The 21,633-nt window shown below is 47.4% G+C and overlaps 1 protein-coding gene across 2 annotated transcripts in view; it reads right to left on the reverse strand.

The window, feature by feature from the left end:
• The window catches only part of LOC140909402 (uncharacterized), a 75,951-nt gene that overhangs the window by 11,545 nt on the left and 42,773 nt on the right, over positions 1 to 21,633 (reverse strand). The window contains exon 4 of one of the 2 annotated variants that reach the window (XM_073338592.1): positions 9,269 to 9,319. In XM_073338592.1, the coding sequence (XP_073194693.1) occupies positions 9,269 to 9,319 (51 nt within the window). Of the gene's footprint in view, positions 1 to 9,268; positions 9,323 to 21,633 lie in introns of both variants that reach the window. The other variant, XM_073338591.1, reaches the window with a different exon arrangement.

Consider the following 21,633-nt stretch of genomic DNA (forward strand, 5'->3'; position numbering starts at 1 on the left):
ACATCTTGCTGGCTTTTCCATCTCCCCACATCCTTCTGTACAATCATGGAACTCTCCAGGTCTTTTCCTCCATCAGCTAAGAGCTACCCAGCACCCACTTCACATTGTACAGCAATGTTGCTAGGGCCAGTTCAGCTTGTGAAGGTCACATAAACACACCGGTGTCCTCACAGAAGGGAGGGGAAAAAACAAAACCGCCAAGTGTTTGCAAATGTGTTTGCAGGGTTGTCAGGTGGCAACTGGCAGTGCTATAAAGGTGCCACCAGACAATAATATGTGAACTTCTTTGGGAAGACCTTCGAAGAGGCGTAACACATGCTTTATGGTCAGTTACCCATAACCCAGGAGAGCAGGAAATGTGCCAGATCTGGGTTCTTGCTGACGCCATCCTACAAGATAAGCCTTTTCCTCCCCTCTTTCTGGCATGTTACTGTGCCTTTGAGAAAGCAGATCACAGGCCCTGATTTAGCCTGCCTAATAAGCTGAGGCCCAGAGGGCATGTGATGAAATGAAAACAGCAATATATTTAGCAAGGTATGCTTCTGAATGCAATATGGCTCAAGCTGCGTGGCTCACTTGCCACGGAGACTAAATGAAGACCTGCATTCTAGACACTGTTCTCGCTATGCTCCCATGCACCGGCCACTGCAAAGCACAGCAGGGTCACAGCTCATCTGCTTTGTCCCTCGCTGCTTTGGAATAGCTAGTGCCCCAAGCTGTAGCCTGTATAGTGCAGGGACTGCATTTATGCCTGGCCCCTGTGCCGAGGACACAAGGCGGGATCTCCTGACCTAGCACACCCATGCATGGACAAGAGACAACCTGGTCCTTATTCTCTCAATTACAACTCCACCGAGTCTTCCCTGATCACTTGTCTGTACTCTGCTGAAGTGCAGTGCCCCCCTGTCCTCTTCCTATGACAAGGACATCCACCCCCTTACAAAAGGCAACATGGCCTGGGTCTGAAACTTACACTCACTTTTAGTTCCATTCAGAGGCTGGCCCTGGAACCTGCAGAGCAATGGGACCAATTGTTTTGCACATGTTGTGTGCTTATGTGTGACCTCCATCCTCCACTCTGTGTTAGCCCAGGGCAGTGCAATTCCACAGAACTAGGTAGTTTGGCATGGAGGAGATTATCCTTCCAATTTAGAAAGAATCAAAATTAACAACGCAAAGTGAATATTAATCATCCTGGCATAACTAGGCCGCTGGCACAGTGCACTTGCCTCTGGACAAACAGCCTCAGTCAGGGAAGCCAAGTACAGTAACTGGGGGTAGGATGACACGAGGCGCAGACGGAAAGAGGATTACTCTGCTGTGGATTGTGTGAGCGTGAATGGGAGCCAGCTTCTCACAAGCCTCGCAAACAAAGGGGAGCCTGGAAACAACTGCAGCAGCACTAGATGCAGTGAACAAGGAAAGTGCCCCGCCACCTCTGACTTTACTTCCTGCCGGCAAACAGAAGAGTTCTGATGCAGCACCACTAGCCACGGTGCAACCCTCAACTCCCCCCCACCCCAAAACACTCATGCTGTGCCACCTCATGGACCACTCATTCCCAGAACCCACCAGGTGACCTCACAGGCCCCTTTCCTAGTTGTGTGACCCCATGCCCCCGTCTCAATTCCTCTGTGCAACCCTATAGGTCTCTTCCGCCACCTCACTTGTGATCCCGCAGGCCTGTTTCCTTCCCCCCACAACTGTCACAGTCCTGGGCTTTTTGCTCCTTTGCTGCAGCTCTCCATGTGAACGGCGCTTTCCAACTCATCTTCTTCGCAAGTCCCTCACGTAGGAGCACAGCAGCAAACATCAAGGATGGCGCCTCCGTTGGTGCTGGGCCAGCCTCAGAAGGGGCAAGGTTTCAGTTTGGAGGAGCAGCTGAATATCCGGATACTTCTCTGGATTCAGATTCAACAATGTACTGAAAATCTCAAGGAGAGTTTGGGCAACTTTAATATCCCACTCCTTTCTCCATGAGCCACTGGAGCTCCTTACGGTACACGATAGTGCTGTCAGCCCGAGCTCCCTAGAAGGGAAGGAAGCGGTGTAACACTACATGGTATGGGCTGAACAATGATGCCACCTCACTAGAGCCATTCCTCCCACATCCACATGATTAGAACAGAGGGTCTTGGGACTAAAGCCCAGGATTGAGTTCACCTCATTAAAGACTTCTAGGTTCTCTTCCTGTCTCGCCCAAGGTCACCCAGCGAGGCTTTGGCAAAGTCACTTCGCCTGCCTGTGCCTCAGTTTGCCTCTCTGTGAAATGAAGATCATGAGATTTACTGGTCTGTGAGGCTAAATTCATTAACACTTGCAAAGCGCTGATAGATGTGCAAAATGCCATCGCCCTCTAGCTCCTTGGGAAGGCACATTCTTTGCGCCTTACTGCAGAGCGAAGATGTGCATCAGTGATGCTCTGCCACCTGGCATACTTCTCACTGACAAACAGCGCGGGCCTTTGGCAACGGGGCTAAGGCCAGCACATCTTCCTTTTGGCTCCAAGATGAAAGGTTCCCTTGTTTTAAGGGAAGAGAACATGGTGCGGTTCTCCAGTAGCCATTTAGGATACAGACGCCAAAGATAAGAGGCGGGGAAGCCATTCCTGGGACCTGGCCCCTGTCCAAGCAGGGGACATTCTCAGGCACTGATAAGACTGAGGCAAGAACACAAGGGAGTTTATGTTCTGATTTTTAATCCCTGTTTTATTTTCATATTGCAGAAAACATCTCCCTGAGTGGGCAGATTATCAGATTGGCCCAAAATCCACACTCCTTCTCTGCCTGCCCCCGCAGAGCTCTTGAGACACATGGCCTCTTAGAGGCTGTGTCCTCTCCATGCCTGTTGCTGCTGAGATAAGAACAGCTCTGTCAGGCTCCCATTCAGGGCTCCTGCACGCACGGTATGTGAGCGAAGAACAAGAAAATAATACAGGGTGATCCCCAAGAGGCAGGGGACAAAAGATTCTCCAATATTATCACGCAGCCACCTTCCTCGGCCAATTGGATGCCTCCCTTCACACGCCCACACCCGACCCCACTCACGTACATTATACCCACAGACACACACACACGCTATTCCGCATGCGTATGTACACTGCACAAAAATGCACTACTCACATGCACTCACGCAAATCCCCAACACACACATTACACACACACATCCCCGCACTACATCACAGCTGCATATAGCCATTACAAACGTTGCACACAGAGAAACCCAATGCACACTTTACCACACCTTGTGCACATGCACCTGCATTACACATGAAGGTATTGCCTGGACACATACTCCACATATCCATTACGCACACATCAGTATTTCATACACAGTTTGTTACCTCCTATTTATTTCTTCGCTCCTGCCTGTGGGTGGTGATCCTCCTACTCCATTATGCCTTGAACCCTCTCTGGGGATCTTGTCTTCCACCACAGCACCTGGTGCCTCAGAGTTGCTCTGCGGGTGCTCCTGCAAGTGTTTCCTACAAGGCCAAGTCGCTGCAATGTTTGGGGTTTTATCAATCACTCTATTAATCTGCCTAGGTTCTTGATAGCCCATCACCTTGCTTAAGAAAAAGAACTGCTGAGCGGGATGGAAGGGCTGCTGCCTCACACGCCCTGAGCTGGCATAAGGAAAGCAGCGTCTTAATGCAACTGGCTGGGTGAGACAAAGTCCATGCAAAGGTAAAACCCAGGCTAGGTCAGCAGCCCACTCCCGGGAGCACAAATGTTTCTAAATGCTAATGCAGCGTGTGTGCTCCAGAGCAGAAGGGCCAAAACCGCTATCGCTCATCCTGACCTCTGCTCAGCGGTGCTACTTTTCACACAATGCTCTCAAGTCCCAGATATTCCAGGGATGTGGGCAACATCCTCACAATGTCTCACTGAGACACGATAACGCTGGCAATGGAGCCCCGAAGATGTCATGTCACAACAACTATTTACAAGAACAATATTTTTGAAATGGCAACTCTCTCACGGAGATGTACGCTGCCCTCCTGTAGAGCCTTACATCTGAGATCTCAAAGTGCTCCCCTGACATTACAGTGCTAAGCATCAAAACACCCCTGGGAGGTAGATCAGTATCCATCTCCCAATCTCACAGATGGGGAAACTGAGGCATGGAGCAGTGAAGTGATTTGCCTAAGACTATTCAGCAAGTCAGTGGCAGGGCTAGGAACAGAACCCAGGAGGCCCTTGATTGCAGGCCCCTGTACAGGGCCGGCTCTAGGCACCCACAAGGCAAGCACGTTTCCAGGGGCGGCCCATTCATAGGCGCCGACTTTACCCAGCACCGGTGGGTGCTTGTGCTCCCCCGGCCCCGCCCCAACTCCGCCCCTTCCCCATCCCCATTCCAACCCTTTCCCCAAATCTCCTGCCCCACTCCTCCCCCGGGGCGCGCTGCATTTCTGCTCCTCCCCTGTCCCTCCCAGGCTTGCCTCCTTTGCTGAGGCAAGCCTGGGAGGGAGGGGAGAGAAGCGGAGCGGCAGCACGCTCAGGGGAGGAGGTGGAGTGGAGGTGAGCTGGAGTGGGCGGTGGGGGGGGGAAGGGGAGGGCCGCAGGAAGTAACACTTGGTGGGGGGCAGAGGAACCGCTCCCCACCCCAGCTCACCTCTGTTCCACCTCCTCCCCCGAGCACGCTGCCACTTCGCTTCTCCCCCATCCCTCCCAGGCTTGCCGCGCAAAACAGCTGTTTCATGGCAAGCCAGGGAGGGAGGGAAGAGAAGCGGCGGCGCACTCAGGGGAGGAGGCGGAGGCGGAGCAGAGGTGAGCTGGGGTAGGGGGGCGGGGCGGGGAGCTGCCGGTGGAAGCAGAGCACCCACCAATTTTTCCCCGGGGGTGCTCCAGCCCCAGAGCACCCACGGAGTCAGCACCTACGGGCACATTTCCAGGGGCGGCATTCCGGCCAAAAAGGGGGAGCGGCCAAAAAATTTTTTGCTTGGGGCGGCAAAAAACCTAGAGCCAGCCCTGCCCCTGTACAAACAATTAGACCACACTGCCTCTCCCCCTGCCTACACTTCAGGCTGACTCTGTTGCAATCTCTCCTTATGCTGCGACAGAATCTAGGCAGTTGCTAGCAATCTGAATTTAAAGAGATTGTAAATTCTTTGCAGCAGGGACCATTGTTTTGTTCTGTGTTTGTACAGCACCTAGCATGATGGGGTCCTGGTCCTTGAGTGGGGTTTCTTGTCGTTACTGCAATGCAAACTGATCTCACGTAGGTACTTATGCATCTAACCTGCTTAGCCACTTTTTAAAATCCCACCAGGTGCACACTCGCACCTTTACACACCTAAGACCTTGAAAAGCTTGCCATTTTTGCATCAACGATGTACATGTATTTGGAATGTGAAATTTTTGCCTGCTTCTAATGTCAAACCATCCTTACTTGGAAATGCTTCCATCTCCACTCAGGACCCAGCACTCTCAGTGGGAGGAGCAATCGTCTCAGTTCACTGCAAAGATCACTGACTTCCACGGTGGATTCATGAGCCACCAAGAACAGCAAGCCACGCACAGGAGCGGAAATGCAACCGGCTTCCTTCCAGCAGCCCAGCACCCACCCGCAAACAGTAATCATGGAAGCACTGATGGTAAATAGAGACTTCGCCTGTGCTTCTGACCTTCCTGGATGGTAAATAGAGTAGAAAATGTTTGGGGCCCTACGTGCATAGATTGTCAACACCTCCTTTGCTGAGGCAAGTCTACCACTCACCTTCAACTATTTAAGAGTCTGACCACTACAAAAGAAACTTTCACTTGGTGATCGAGACCTATGGAAATGACCATTCAGTGTCTCAGCAGCTGTCTCCAGGCAAGCTGAGTCGAGCACCTAGCAAAAAAGTTTCCAGGGCCACTTGTCAGCCGCCATAATCTGGGATCGCTCAAAGTCAAGTTTCAGGTCGGGCCATGGTACAGAGGGAAGCCTTGCTGCTCAGACAGTTGAGCTCCGTACGCATCCTGCTAGGTCTCTCAGCCCCTTTTATACTGTTCATCACCAAGTACTCCTATCCCACCAGCTGAAGGGGGAACAGAAATGACTCATTCTTCTTCTCATACCAAACCCAGAAGGTCATTATGGGCATCTTTCAGAGCCCTCCCTCTGAGTCACGCACGCTTCAGTCTTCTCTCCCCTATTCCTCAACATGTACATGATGCAGTTACGGGAAACAGTGCAACCACAAGGGCAGAAGTGCTAGCCCAGTTCAAGGTGTCTCCTGATATTCAAAGCTCTTAATGGCACTGGGCCTAGCTACATGAGGGGTCAGCTCTCCCACAACAACTATATTCCACTGGAAAAATGAAACTATTGGGGAGGGGGGAAGAAATGAGCATGGGGTACAGAACTTTGACAGGATCTGGGCCTACACTATGGAACTCACCCCTCACAAGAGGTAAGGATGACCAGGAATGTCACCTCATTCAGAAACAAATGCAAAACTATCACTGACATGGCTTCCCCTCAATACGATCCTCTCATTTTCACAAAACCCCAACAGTCTAATCACAAGACTTGCTCCTTCCCGCAGAGCAGCAAGAGAGAAAGGTGCTGATATTTTACATCCCTGGATGGTGTCATAAGAACCCAGATAGACAAATTTCCACTTCTGTGAAGTCCCTGTGAGTTCCGCCAGAGCAAGGACTGAGTAAATGCTTCAGGAGTTGGACCAATACAAGTGTAGTAATACTTTGCACTCCAATAGGGCCTCGCACCTAAGGATCTCAACATGTTTTGAATATTATCTCCATTTTATAGATGAAGAAAACGAGGCCCAGAAAGGTTAAGAGATTTGCCTGAGGTCACACAGTGAGGCAGTGGTTTCTGACCCAGCTCTAACCACTAACCACAACTCTACCTTTCTAACATTTGGCTCTTTTCTGAATTAAACCTCCAAATGGCTTTCTTTTAGCCCATCACCAATTAGGACTGCACCGCACTGTTATTTATCAGCAATGCTGCAACAGGAATGACCCAGCCCGAGCCGCTACCGAACCAATGTCACACAAAATCAAGGCAACCACCCAACTCAACGCTGAGCATATGGCACTAGAAGTCTTCCATGTAAGAAGCTGGTTATGTGGCTAGACAACAAGAATGGTCCAGTGGTTAGGGTACCCCTGGGCCTTAGGTGACCTGAATTCAATTCCCTGCTCTATCACAGACTATCTGGGTACCTTCAGGCAAGTCACTTAGTTGTGTGGTGCCTCAGTTTCCCAGCTGTCAAATGGGGATAACAGCACCTCATGGGGGGGGGGTGAGAATAAATCCATCAAAGACAATCAGGTGCTCAAATCCTATGGTAATGGGGCTCACATAAGTATCTCAGATTGAGAGATGCCCTTATCTCTGTTTTCCTGGGGTGACTTCAGAAGCATGAATCTCACCTCACCTGTCAGAAAGGTTGTTTATTTTAGTGAGGCCTGACACGGTCTCAATAGGGAGGGAAGGAATAATTCTGTCTCGGCTTCTCCAGGGCATATGAAGTGAGCTGGAGTAATGAGCTCACAGCACTCGGGGAAACCTCCCTTGAGTCTCTCACCTCCCTTTTAATAGGTGCCACTGAAACTCGTGGGGACCGGTTACCCAAGCAGCACAGGAGTAGCCACCAGCCCAGGGACAGAAAAGACAAGGGGACGGAAAGTGCGTGTGCACAGGTGTATGGAAAAGAAGGAAGCTGATAAACAGCTTGCACCAAAATACGGGGGCCACGACTAGACTAGCAGCGTGTGTGTGCAGGACAGATACCGCCCTGGGGAAGCCCAGTACTGCAACAGCAAGAGATGGTTGCTGGGAAGGCGTGAGCTGCACTGACAGAGCGCTCCAGAGGGTCAGGCTGGAAAAAGAGGGGGTGCACTTCAAGTCAGGATGGAGAGACTTGATACGAGCTGTGCTGGGTCACAGCTGGGGTTCCTGCAGGACGCAACTGGAGTGCCTTGGCAGAGGGGATTAGTATGGGGATGGGCGGGGAATGATGGCATGGAAAGATAGTGCAGCAGATTTGGGTACACAGAGGGCCTCGATGCTCCAGTTCTCAGTTCAGTTTGCTTTTGGGGTGAGATGTCATGAGGATACAGCGTAAACCAGGAAGACACTATCATGCATGTTGGTTTGCATTTGCCATTCATCACCTACAGCTGCCTAATTGTTGAATGCAATTACTGCAATGATAGTGGCTGTTTTTACACAAGAGACATTTGCTTTCTTCTCTCTGGTTAGCTGATGATGTTGTTTTCGCCTGTACATTACAGTTACACTGCAGATCATCTGAGGATCATTTGGGACTCAGCTGTTAGTTGACTGAGGCATTTGGTTTAGTCTCAGGAATGCTAGAGTGTGGGATATCACACACAAATCTCCCACAATGCCCTATAGATAGAATTGCTAGCTACTGTTCACCAATATGGAGCTAAGATACCTCTGAATGAGATGGTGGTTAGTCAAAGTGTCAGCGAGAACAAAGTCAGTGTATTAGGAGAGTATTGTGCAAACCCTTCCATGAAGCTCTACCAGTGGACCTCGATGCCAATGTCCCCTTAGAGAAGGGCAGCGTGGTTCAGTGGTTAGGGCACTGGCAACCTGGGTTCAATTCCCTGCTCCACTCCACCTTGTACAAGTCACTTAGCCTCTCTGTGCCTCAACTCCTCATCTTTAAAGTGGGGCTAATAGCACTGCCCTGCTTACTAGGGTGCTGTCAGGATACCTTCATAAAGAACGTGAGGCGCTCAGGTACTCTAGTAATGGGGGCCACATAAATACTTAAGATAGTCCTGACCTGCAGCTCCCATCCCTGGTTATTCCAGTCCTGAGTCCCACACAATTCTCTTCAGTTGTAACCTGTAGCCACGCTCCCTGCTACTCTGTATCTGGGACTCCCGCACAGCCCTGCCGATGCATCTCACTCCCACACTGCTATAACCCTGTTATTGCAGACCTGGTCCCCTCCTGATCGAGGAGGATCAGAAGTGCTCTATCAAAGAGTGGCTTTGTGTAATTACATGCATTTACAGGATGCCGTAGACTTTCACTTCAAGCAAGATTTGACCCCAAGGTCTCCAGAGCGGAAAGGCCAATATATGATCCTCTTTAGCACCACGCCTCAATAATGTTGATTGTAGTTCAGGCTTGGAAAAACCCTCCAGACCGACAACTCAGAGGTAACCCTCCCCACAGGAAACCTCTACAGACCAACTCTCATTTGTAGAGATTCAAAGAGTGCCACCTCATTCATACACATCTGGAAACACACCGGAAATAGGCAACTTACGCGAATTTTAATAACTCTTGTCTTTGCTCCACAGTTCTTCTTGAGCAGCATCTTCTGGAAGAGAAACAGAATGCAGGGATTAGTAGCAGTGGTGTGGTGGGAACACAAAGCTTGCATGGAGTCACTTTACGTCAAACAGGATGGAAGGTTCAGAGGACTAAGATAAGACAGGAATACCAGATCAGACCAGTGGTCCATCTAGCATACTGTCTTTTATGGTGGCCAATACCAAGTACTTCAGAGGACAGTGAAAGAAACCCTATAGAGAACAATTATTGAAGAACTTGCCCACGGGGAAGTTTTTTTTCCTAGTTTTCATCAATTAGTGACTGGTTCAGGCCCTGAAGCAGGAGAGTTTATATTCCTTTTGAAAGAAAAAATTATCCTATTTAATGTACGTGTGGATGTTCCTGTTATCTGTATTTATTTATTTAGAGTTATATAATAGATTTTAAAAGCACCGACTCATGGCTCTAGGTTCCTCTAGCAGGTATTCAAAAAGCCATCACACTTGTCGTCACACTTTTACATAAAAGTGTAAAAGCCATCACACTTGTCATATGGAACCATACACCTTGAACAGGAGGAGTTTCTTACAGAAAACAGCTACAGAGACAACCAGGCTTCCACACAACTTGAGTCCCAGCTCTGTCTCCTTTGTTCATCAGAAAGTTTTATACAGCACCCAGACAAGTAGGGGCTGAATAACATCAGAGTTAGTCCAAAAAAATCTGATAAAAACTTTTGTAGTTGGAAAATAAGAGCTTTATTGAAAACTAAATATTTTATGGAAAAATATTTCAGTGAAATATTTCAATTTTTCAAAATGAAAAATTTGGAGGAAAAACCAGTTATTTTATTTATTTTTTTATACAAATAGTGGATTTTCCGCCCTTTCTGTTTTCCACTTTTTACTAGCTGGAAAACAGTAACAAAGTATAGCTACTGTTAGCTACAAAAGCTACAAAGCGTTTTCTTCCTCGCTTTCCTACACTTTGCTACTGCTACTTGAGAAACTTTCCCCCACTTTCTGTCTGATTTCCAACTTTTGCCAATTGGAAAATAGTAACAAAGTGAGACGACTGGGGTACTCCCCAGTTTTTCACACTTTTTTAAAACCTTTCTCTTCATTTTTCCAGTGAAAAAACAGGCAAAATACATAAAGGGAGAACAAAGCATCTGAAAACTAAAATAAAAAACAAAAAAACACAAATACTCGGTTAAAAAAACTGAAACAAAAGTAAACATTTAAGGTAAAAAAAAACCCAAACATTTTTTGTCCTGACACAAAACAACAAATTCCCATGAAAACCAAAAAATTTTGATCCACTGTGGAAAAAATAATTCCATTTTTTCACCAGCTCTAAGTAATCTACTACAAGTAAACACACCGTTACAGTACTAGTGCAAACAAAGAAAACACAGCAACCTCCCAAAACTTAGAAAGGGAAGAAAAAGCCACCCACCACCAGCACAAATACCAGGGCAGGGCACCCAGCCCTCCACAAACCATCCCTCCCCAGATACCTGGGGAAAGAGATGGGTCTTGCAGTACATCTTGAAAGCTAACAGATTTGGGTTTGTTTAGACTAAGTACATTTCAAAGTATAGGTGCGCTGAGGACTGTTAATAGCTGACAAATATAATTAGTTACTTGCCTGAATCTACCATTTTCACTGGCCATCAAAGGGCTTTGTCGCAGCCACACGTACTAGTTCCCACCCCAGAATTCTGCCCTGTAGCCACAGCCTGTGATGTCAGTGCAGCCCCAAGGTCTCTCACCCTGAAGGGACCCCAGCAGCGATTAGCACAAAGTAGGTGCAAGCAGACAAAGAGAACGGCGGAACTAACCCAGGTCTGTGCCATCTGGATCAGCAAGTATTTTTTTGGGAATTCCTATAAAACAATGCAGGGCTCCATTCCCAGCACTGCTATGGGGGAGTTATTCTAAACTTGGTATTTACTGAGAGGTGACTGCCTGTTTTTAAGACCCCCCCCAACAACTGTTGAGTGAGATGAGGGGAGTGTAGGGAGGGGAACTTAGTGGGGCTAAATGTCCTTTTACAAAGAGACCGACTGCATGGTACAGGGCATGCGGAAGGAAAGAGTCGTGGGGTGTTACAGGGTTTGGTCCTCACCACAAGCTTCTCTTTCAAAGCCACTGTGTGATGTCTCACTCTCACCATATCTACCCACTGGCTGGGTGGGTAAGGTGAGTCCTCCCAAGACAGCAAGTTTACATGCTGTTTGGCTCTGAGGGGAGGAACTGCATACAAAGGGGAGCAGCATGGTCTAGTGGTGAGAGCCTAGGTTTTAATCCCACCTCTGAGAGGGGAATGTTGCTAAAGCAGGGAACTGGGCAGCCAGGACTCCTGGGTTCCAATCCCAGCTCTGTTATAAACTGTGTGACCTTAGGCAAGTCACTTGACTTGAGGTTAAAAAAAACAAACAAACATTTTTTGTCCCGAAACAAAAGTTAAACTGAATTTATACTACTGAATTTATACTACTGTAAAACTGAATTTATACTACTCAGCAATCCCCTGGGGGGAGGGAGTTTCAACACTTAATTCAACAATACTTGTAAAGCATCTTCCACAGCTGAAAAGAGCAAAGCATTGTCAAGCAGCCTGCTTAGCCCAGCCCCTGCTTACAGGAGGCAAACATGGTACCTCCCAGTCTCCCCTGCACAGCGTCCACTGATTCAAGGGTTCCCACTCATAGATCCCTTTACTCCGGCAAGGCACCATGTATTCACACCGTTCCAAATAGCCAGCTTCAAATTAGCCTGGACACCAAGGCCCTGGTGTTTACTCAACCCAGCCTCTGACTAAACGTGGGGACAATTCACTGTGACTGCAGCTGCACTTAAGTAAGTGCCTAATGCTGTTAAAGAAGAAGCCAAAAATTACTTGAATAAATACTACATATTTTAATGAACTGGCTTGGGGGGGGGGGAGTGAACGGATAGATGGATGGACAGAGCCCTCTGAATGGAACTAGTATTGCTCATCTGTATCATAAGCCCTATACTGCTAACAGATAAATGGAGATTCTCTTTTACCTAAAGTAGCAGGGCTAAGCTTTAAGAGTGAGATGATCTTAGTTCCATCCCTGCTTCTGCCATGAAGTTCCAGGTAGCTGTGGTAGACAGCATGTTGGTTAGCTATGAAGCCCTAGGCAGCCATGGACATGTTATTTGGTAATGACCTCTCTGGTATGCCCCCTGCTGGACTTTCCCTGGGTTCAGAAGTAAAATCTAGGGATGAGGGAATTCCAAGAGGTTCTGAGGTTTGGATAAGAACTGGTACAACTCAGCCCCTTTGATTCTCTGCCTGTCGCACATAATGGTCTCGTCTCCTGTGGGCTGTAATACTTTGGTCTCAGTTTAGTTGTCGGATCTAATGTGTGGCTGTTGAGGGGTGCTGGTGGCCTGTGATGTACAGAAGGTCAGACTAGATGGAGCTGGTGGTCCCTTCTGGCCTTAAACTCCATGCCTCTATGCGTGCCCCCACCCAGGCTCTTGGGTCTGCAAAGTTGGGCCATAAATCTCTGCTGAAAAGGCTCTCTCCTCTGAGGCTGCAGAGATGTCCGGCTTCTGCTTAGCTGGGAAATAAGGGGAGAGCAACTGTGTTGCAGCGTTTCAGCTTTGCCATGAGGATCCAGGAGGTGCAGAGGGGCATGAAGTGGCGGGGAATTAAATGTTTTTGCCCCTCAAAATAAGGCTGGGTCCAGCTGTTATTTTATCCAGTGAAATTTCTTGCTGCTTTGCTCCTAACCATGCTTGCCATCACCCCTCTCCAGGTTGGGCTGCAGCACCCCAGCAATGGTACAATTACAAAATAAAATCAAGCCTCTTTGTATGGTTTTACGTCCCTCTGGTTCCCTGTTCCAGAGCCAGTTCACTGCCAAGCCCGAGCGCTGCCTTTCAGATTAGAAAGCTAAAGCATGCTGCTGCCTAGCAACAACGTGGGGGCTTTCCAAGGCAGCCCCTTCTCATCCTGGCTCTCTGGAGCTTTCGGTCCGGCTCTAAGAAGCAGAGACTCATTAATTCATAGACACATAGGTACAGACATGGCTGAAGTAACATTAACTTGGCTGCATGACTTGGAGCAGCTTAAAGCCAGGGGGAAAGGCCTAGATGAAAGGTGGCATGTGCTACCTTGCTAGTAACCCTTCATTTCCCATTTTGCAAATGGGGAAACTGAGGCAAGGAGGGGTTACATGATTTGCCTGCAGTCACAAACTAGCAAATGAGTGGCAGAGTTGTGAATAAAATTGGATGCTGATTCTGAGGCCTTTTAATCACAAGACTATCCTTCTTCCCTCTACAATAAAGGGAACGGGATGAAAGAGGCACCTTTCCTACTCCCAACCCCCTCATTTAAACTAAAATGTCCTCCTTGTCGACCACAAATTGGCTGTAGGCTTTACAAGCTGAACTACAGTTACCAGAGCAATGGAAAGCATATTGTAACAGGCCGGTGGCTCCCAAAGTGAAGGCAAAAACAAATTGACTGAAGAAAAGAAAAGTTTCTTCCAGGACCACATGCTGAGCAGCTCTGAAGTGAAGGCTGAGTGAGCTGACTGAGGGTTAAATTTCTGAGCACAGCAGAATCAGTTCCGCCTATGAAATCCTCCCACCCACTCCACCTCCTGCACACAAGAGCTCCACAGAGATCCCCTTTATCCCAGACTGGGATTTAAAAGAAAATTCCAGTGATTCAATACAATCATTTAGAGAGTTACATAGCCACTGAATAAAATATTGCAACTAACCCATGATCCCCTAGGACTTGGCTGTATATCGCAGCCATTCAGAGTGGCATGTAAACAGCAGAGACAAAATACTGAGCCTGCTGCTCTTAAAGCACCACCCTCCTAACACTTGTGCTACAGCGAAAATCTCCATGTAGGCATTAGCAGTATAGAGCCTATGATATGCTTTGGAGCAGTTCTGTTTCTGTCCAGTAGAAGTCACTGCACGTTTATGTTTATACAACCACACATAAGCTACCATGCTACCAAGTTCTTTGCAATCTATATTAACAGACAAAAACATAATTATCCCTTAAGTTAAGGTTGCTTCACTAATTAACATGAATGTTAAAAGATACAAATTCTAAATCATGTTACAGTTTTTAGAAAATGAGCATTTAAAACTATGGAAATGAACAGTTAAAGGAAAGAGCTGTGGGTTAATAATATGCAAATTCACTTGCAGCTGAGACAATCTTTTCAATGTACAAGTGTAAAATATCACACTACAAGCTGAAAACCAGCCTTAACTCTCCGCCCATATGCCTATTCAGCCTCAAATATGTATACATGAAACAATTTTTAGAAATCTCGGTTTCATTTTTACTGTCTCCACAACTTAAAACAAACCAAAAAAGATTGTTTTGTTCTTTTTTTAATGGCTGGGCTTCTTTCCACTCCAAAGTTGAACTCAGTAGAAGAAAAATTGGGTTTTACATCAATTTAGACAAATTGGTGCAAACTCCTGTGTGAAGAATCTTAATTCAGTTTAATATTGATTTCCATCAATTTAATTTAAATGAACAAGAGATCAGCTTAAGATAAACTGAAATAAATCAAGTTGAAAGTGAATGAAGAATGTCCATCTAGAGGTTTTGCACCAGTTTAATGAAAATAATTTTAAAACACACCTTTTAGTTTAACTGCTGTAACTATATGTGCAGATAACGCCTTCGTTATAACACAAGGAATGTCGAATCTGCTCTTCCCTGGTTTTGTGGAGGACTGGGAGTGGTCTCAGCCTTTATTGAAGGTGTGTGGGTTTTTTGTCAGGGGTTGGAGTTAAATAGGTGTTCACAAAGAAGAAAAAAAATGTAAATAGCCTGAATAAAAGTCACTGGTCCTCAGCCAGGTTTACTTTCCATTCTAGAGAGGATATCATACCCTTACTAGTTCTCCAGTAGTCCAAAGAGTCTTCTAGGAAAAACAGAGCAGGCAAGATCTGGTTTTCTAAAGTAAAAATAACATGCAGGGAAACAATTGCTTGAAAAAGAACTTTTCAGGGTTTTTTTAATCTATCATAAAGAAGTAAAAAAGGCAGAGAACATTTTCCCCCCTTTGCGGGACACCTTTAAAGAATCACCTTGCCTCCAGGGTCTTGCCCTGTGCATTCTGCCTTCTAAGACATCCACATTAACTTGTGACACAAAGGGAACATATGGCACTTGGAGACATCATTTTTTAAGCACAGCAGAAGCTTTCAAACTTGCAGAGAGTGGGGATCAGGATGATTTTGGGGTGAGAGAGAAGGGAGAATACTGGGCAAGCAAGGGGGAGGAGAAACATATATAAAGAACTGGATGGACCCGTCGAAGAGTTGAGGACTAGTTTGTTTGCTCAGGGGACTGGCAATGGGCAACCCTTTCACCTCTAGATCAACAGGCCAAATGAGACCAAGGGCACTTGCGGTGGAAAGCCATGGCCCTCCAATGGCTCCTTGGTGGCTGAGGTGAAAGGAGTGGGGGGTTCCCTGTCCAGTTCCCACTGGGTAGGAGTCCACATCACCAAAACCAACATAACTCATTAGCCCCCTTGTTGGCAGAGCCACCAGAGAAGCTAAAGACTCAATGGGGCCACCGAAAGACTCCCCTCTTGCCCATAGAGGTGGGATGAGACAGATGGCTAGGGTGGGAGAAATTCTCCTTGTCCAGGGTTCAGCCTCCAGGGCTGTCGCTTTTCAGGGGCACTAATCCGCTTTACAGACAAGAACTGCCGCTGCCAAAAAGTAAAGTGCAGCATGTGACCAGGTGAAGGTTCCTCTAGGGCAACCACACAGTATCCCTCCTCTGCAGGAGCTCCAGGAGACCAGGGGCTAGCTCAGTCTCCCCCCACTGCCCCAGTGGAGACCGGCCTGTCATTAGAGTGGGAACAGCAACCTACCACACCCCAGCCAACAGCACCAGCAAAGGAACAAAGCGACTTCCTCCCACCTCCCCAGCAATTATTGCGTCTGGCCCGGCGCGCTGAGGGTTAACACCCATGCAGGGGAGGGAGCAGCTGCAGCTTGGTGGACAGATGAGGTCAGGCCCCAGCACAAAGTGGCTATTGTGAGGCACGCTGCTGCCGCCGCTGCAGGCTTCTGCTTGACCGAGTTCCACCTAAGTCTCACCGCGTGGCAGGGCGCAGGCAGGGTTGGGGTGGGGGGATGGGATACCCGTGCCATCTAACACGCTGCAGCCTCGCCCCATCCCTCACCCCATCAGCCCAAATGGGATTTCAGCTGGATTCTATTCAAAACAAGGCCAGAAAGAATGATTGAGGACATGGAGATAGGCCATCTCCAATAACTGGCCAAGGGCTGCCCTCCCATACATTGCCCTCCCCGCCAGGAGCCTCCTCTAAAATGCCTACAGGACACAATCAGAGCTCAGCATCAGACCCAGCTCCTTCAGGTTCTCCTTCCCCTGCCACCTCACAGTTTCGCCATAAAACCATCTCAAAGCCTAACTCCCCACACCTTGTGCAGTCATGTACACCGCAGCGGAGCAGTGCCATGCTGCCAGATCACAATCAGAAGCACTCGAACAATTTGTACAGTGGGGGCACTGAGAGCTATTGAACTAAACTGTAAACCATGTCTATGATGGAAACTATTTCAAGCACGGGGGTGCCGCAGCACCCACAGTTCCAGCACCTCTGATCACAATAGTTGTGCTTTGCACTGGTGTGAATCACTGCGTAGGGTGCAGGGCAACAGAGAACCAGGCCTCACTTGTCCCTTCATTTCATTTCCTTGGCAAGAGGTTTCCCCAAAGCAGAAGACAGGTTTCACCTTCTTGTGAGTCTGGAGAGAACAAAGAGCGATTTCCCTATTGTCAAGGCTTGGGTTGGGTATTTGGTTTTTGAATTCCTTAGCACTAAGCACTGTTGCTAGACCTTGGGCACAAATGCTTCGGTCTGGTGAGGAGCCTACAATGCAAAAAAGCATGGGGGGGAAGGGTCAGATTCTGATCTCTATTTCACTGGAGTAAATCTAGAGTAACTCCACTGGCTCCAGATTTACACCAGGTAGTGGGATCAGAATCAGGCTCAGACTGGATGGTGGGGGGAATCAGAGAGGCAAATCGACAGATGCAGATTAGACAGATTATTAATTAACTAGATTAGATTAGACAGATAGGCAGTCTATCTTTTTTCTGCTCCACTCAACACAGGCATCAAGGTGGGGTAAGGAAGGAAGGCTAAGGTGGCTTTACAACACTTTTACACCTCCCCTGTTCTCAGGGCTGCCTTAATTTATCCCAGGCTATCTGTGGCCCCAAGGGGCTGTTGAGGCAGCTGGGAATAACCAGAGGCCAGTGTCACTGTGCTTATGTACTCTTTCCCTCAGCTACGCCCCCTACAGCAGGAGAAGGTTACAAGTGGGGGAGGGAGAATTGATCCCTTGCTCTAAACCAATTCCTCTCTATGAAGGGAATTCCCCAGTGGCTGGATCCACTGGCTTTATGGCTAGCACAATGAATCAAGCCCTGTGAGCTCATGTCCCACGCTTGGACTTGAGTCCCTGCCCAGGGCTAAAACTGCAGGGGGCTGTCTTTCACATAAAATATTACACCAAAATCTCTTCTACGCAGCTCTGGGAGCTGCTCAACTGGAACTTACAGACATCCTGGGACTTTTGGAAAAGGAGTATGGGATAATTCAGGTATCCTGGCCCATCCCCCCTCTTTCTGTCTTGCAATAAAATAGATTCTAACATCCCTGGCTGCATCTGAGTTATTGCAGCATGTTAAATGGCTGCTGGATTCACCTACACAGTCACTGCCCCGGTAGCCCTAACGAAAAATAATACACTATCAGTCCATAACCCTGGGGAGAGGTGGTGAGGGGGGTAATACTAGAGTAAGCTGCAGTGATTTTGACCTTTACCATGGAATATCGTTGAATTTCTTTAAGGGAGTATTAGAGAGACAAGATGGATGAGGTAATATCTTTTATTGGACCAACTTCTGTTGGTGAGAAGGACAAGCTTTCAAGTTACACACAGCTCTTTTTCAGGTGCCAGAAGTTGGTCCAATGAAAAACATTATCTCACTCACCATGTCTCTCTAATAGCCTGGGACCAACACGGCTACAGCACTGCATACATATGAGGGAGTATCTCTTTCTTGTGTATGTATTATTAATCATCGGTCTCCCATTATGCTTATCTCCAAAGATAGTATCTTAGTTCCTCAAAACCATTGATGGACATAGCATCACTAACACCCACTGGAGGGAAAGAGGGAAGTATTACCACCCCATTTTACAGATGGGGCAGCAGCTGAGACCTACGAAGTTTAAGGAGTACGTTTTCCAAAGTGTCCATTAAATGTAGGAGCCTTTATTTTTGGGTGAATATAGGGCCTGAATTTCGGAGCTATGGAGCACCTAGAGTTCCCCTTGATTTCAGTTACAGTTGTAGATCTTCAGCACCTCTGAAGATCAGATCCTATGTGTCATCTGAGGTTAGAGAGTCAAAATCAGGGGGCACATATGAAAATTGGAGCTTAAGTGTGAGGAAGCAACTACTTCACTACACACAAAATTCTCCCCTGCCCCGCGAGAGGATGAGAGACTAAACAAACCACAGGTGACAGATGTTAGTCACCTCACTTAATGCACTGCTGGAAGGCGCTCAGATCCTATAGTGAGGAGGACACAGTAAGAACCAATCTAGAACAGAACAAAATAGAATTGAACCCTAATTTCTGCATCACAGCTCGGTGGGGTCTGCAATGACAGTGCTTCTGGATCCCACCTGTTCTTAAAGTCCAAGATAAAGACAAGCCCACAGACGTTTTTTGGGACCACCCTTGAATAGCACTTGGAAGCTACAGGCAGTACAAAGTGCAGTTACCCACTTGCACAGAGCTATGAGCTCTCTAGGGAATTGGTTGTCTGAATATACGTAAGTGACTGACTCTCTATTGTTTCTGGGTTGTCTCTATGACGTATGGGCTCCAGGTATCTTTATAGACAGCTCATCTCCTTATGCACTGCTCAAACTGGCAAGATCAGCAAAGGCATCTTTGCTAACAGCCCTAAGATTTGATTTCTGAGGCCAGGGAGCTGGATATCCTCAGAGGAGAGTCCTCAGCTCTGCATTCACTTCCCAATTTGACCTGACAATTTGGCCCATGCCTGTTGATCTGCAGAGCATGTCATCAGGTCCATCTATTCACAAACAGCCAAATATTTAAGTCCTTTCTCAGTTTTCTCTCAGGCCTTAGGCAAGCAAAACTCCATTTGCACATGGAAATAGCCCTGTTTGAAAATACAGACACCTGGAAGGTGAAAAATAAACACGGAGGCAGCATTCATTAAATCCCTTTCAGTCCAGCTCGTCTGTACAGTATGTGCCAAGATTAGCCACTGCTTAGACAACAAGTTAACTCTCCTGTTTGCAAGACCCTGCTGAAATGTCTGGGGCTCTAGTTTCACAGCTGTCAAGCCTGGAAGGGGACTCCTCAGAAGCAGCTCAGAGGCTTTTGATTCATTGTTGCCAATGTGACATTTCCTCCCCAGGTTCCTGGTGCCGGCTTCCTCGCAATCCATAGGGAATGTCCAGTCTCGCCTAACGTATTATCTGATGTCTACATGGTTCATCTCACTTTTGCAGTCACCGCCAGAGAGCCTTGGAAATATTAACAAATAAGTCCTGGCTTAGATGTGAGCTGCAATCCTGCCAGCAATGTTTGCCATTGGCAGAGCTGTTACACAAATGGAGACATCTCCTGCACCACTTTCTTGCTCCCTTTCAAGTGCTGTAGCACCACCAAAGAGAAGAGGAAATTCTTGGGTACCTCTCATCCACAAGGCCCAACATGTGCCCATCCAAGGTTTTCTTGTTAGTTGTTTGAATGATGGCCCTGAGCGCTGTGAAGGGGTTAAATTGTTAACACAAATCAGACAGTAGAGTAAATTAAGGTGTATATGCAGGATTGTTCCTTCAACAGCAACGGGGACTTCTCAAGCTGGGGAACCTCCGCTGTAGTCCCTGGACGGGAAAGAAATCACTGCAAGACGCAGACTTCCTTGTCAACAGTTATCTTTTAGCTGGACATCAGGAGGGACAGGATTCAGAAACTTCTGCTCCCAAAATAAAGGTCACTTACAACTTAAGCTAAAGGAGGGGCTTATTTAGGCTTCATGGGCAACATAATTACATACAGCTGAGCAGGTTTTCTCCAGGAGAAGGAAGCAAAGACGCACACACCACTCTACACAAATGCCTAGCAGTTGTACTGGGAATACTGGGATTTCTAAGTTAATCAGATATGAGTGGTTTCAGAGTAACAGCCGTGTTAGTCTGTATTCGCAAAAAGAAAAGGAGTACTTGTGGCACCTTAGAGACTAACCAATTTATTTGAGCATAAGCTTTCGTGAGCTACAGCTCACTTCATCGGATGCATACTGTGGAAACTGCAGAAGACATTAGATACACAGAGACCATGAAACAATACCTCCTCCCACCCCACTCTCCTGCTGGTAATAGCTTATCTAAAGTGATCACTCTCCTTACAATGTGTATGATAATCAAGTTGGGCCATTTCCAGCACAAATCCAGGTTTTCTCACCCTCCGTCCCCCGTCCCGCCCCCACAAACTCACTCTCCTGCTGGTAATAGCCCATCCAAAGTGACCACTCTCTTTACAATGTGTATGATAATCAAGGTGGGCCATTTCCAGCACAAATCCAGGTTTTCTGACCCCCCACCCCCATACACACACAAACTCACTCTCCTGCTGGTAATAGTTCATCCAAAGTGACCACTCTCCCTACAATGTGCATGATAATCAAGGTGGGCCATTTCCAGCACAAATCCAGGTTTTCTCACCCCCCCACACACACAAACTCACTCTCCTGCTGGTAATAGCTCATCCAAACTGACCACTCTCCTTACAATGTGTATGATAATCAAGGTGGGCCATTTCCAGCATAAATCCAAGTTTAACCAGAACGTCTGGGGGGGAAGGGGGGTTTAGGAAAAAACAAGGGGAAATACGCTACCTTGCATAATGACTTAGCCACTCCCAGTCTCTATTTAAGCCTAAATTAATAGTATCCAATTTGCAAATGAATTCCAATTCAGCAGTTTCTCGCTGGAGTCTGGATTTGAAGTTTTTTTGTTTTAAGATAGCGACCTTCATGTCCGTAATTGCGTGACCAGAGAGATTGAAGTGTTCTCCGACTGGTTTATGAATGTTATAATTCTTGACATCTGATTTATGTCCATTTATTCTTTTACGATATGAGTGCCAACCTGCAAATAACACGGGGACTTAGAACCAATACAGGCTGGGGCCACTAGGAGGGGACACTATCATCTGCACTTGAGACTAAGC

Source organism: Lepidochelys kempii, chromosome 3 (assembly GCF_965140265.1).
Source record: "Lepidochelys kempii isolate rLepKem1 chromosome 3, rLepKem1.hap2, whole genome shotgun sequence".
NCBI lineage: Eukaryota > Metazoa > Chordata > Testudines > Cheloniidae > Lepidochelys > Lepidochelys kempii.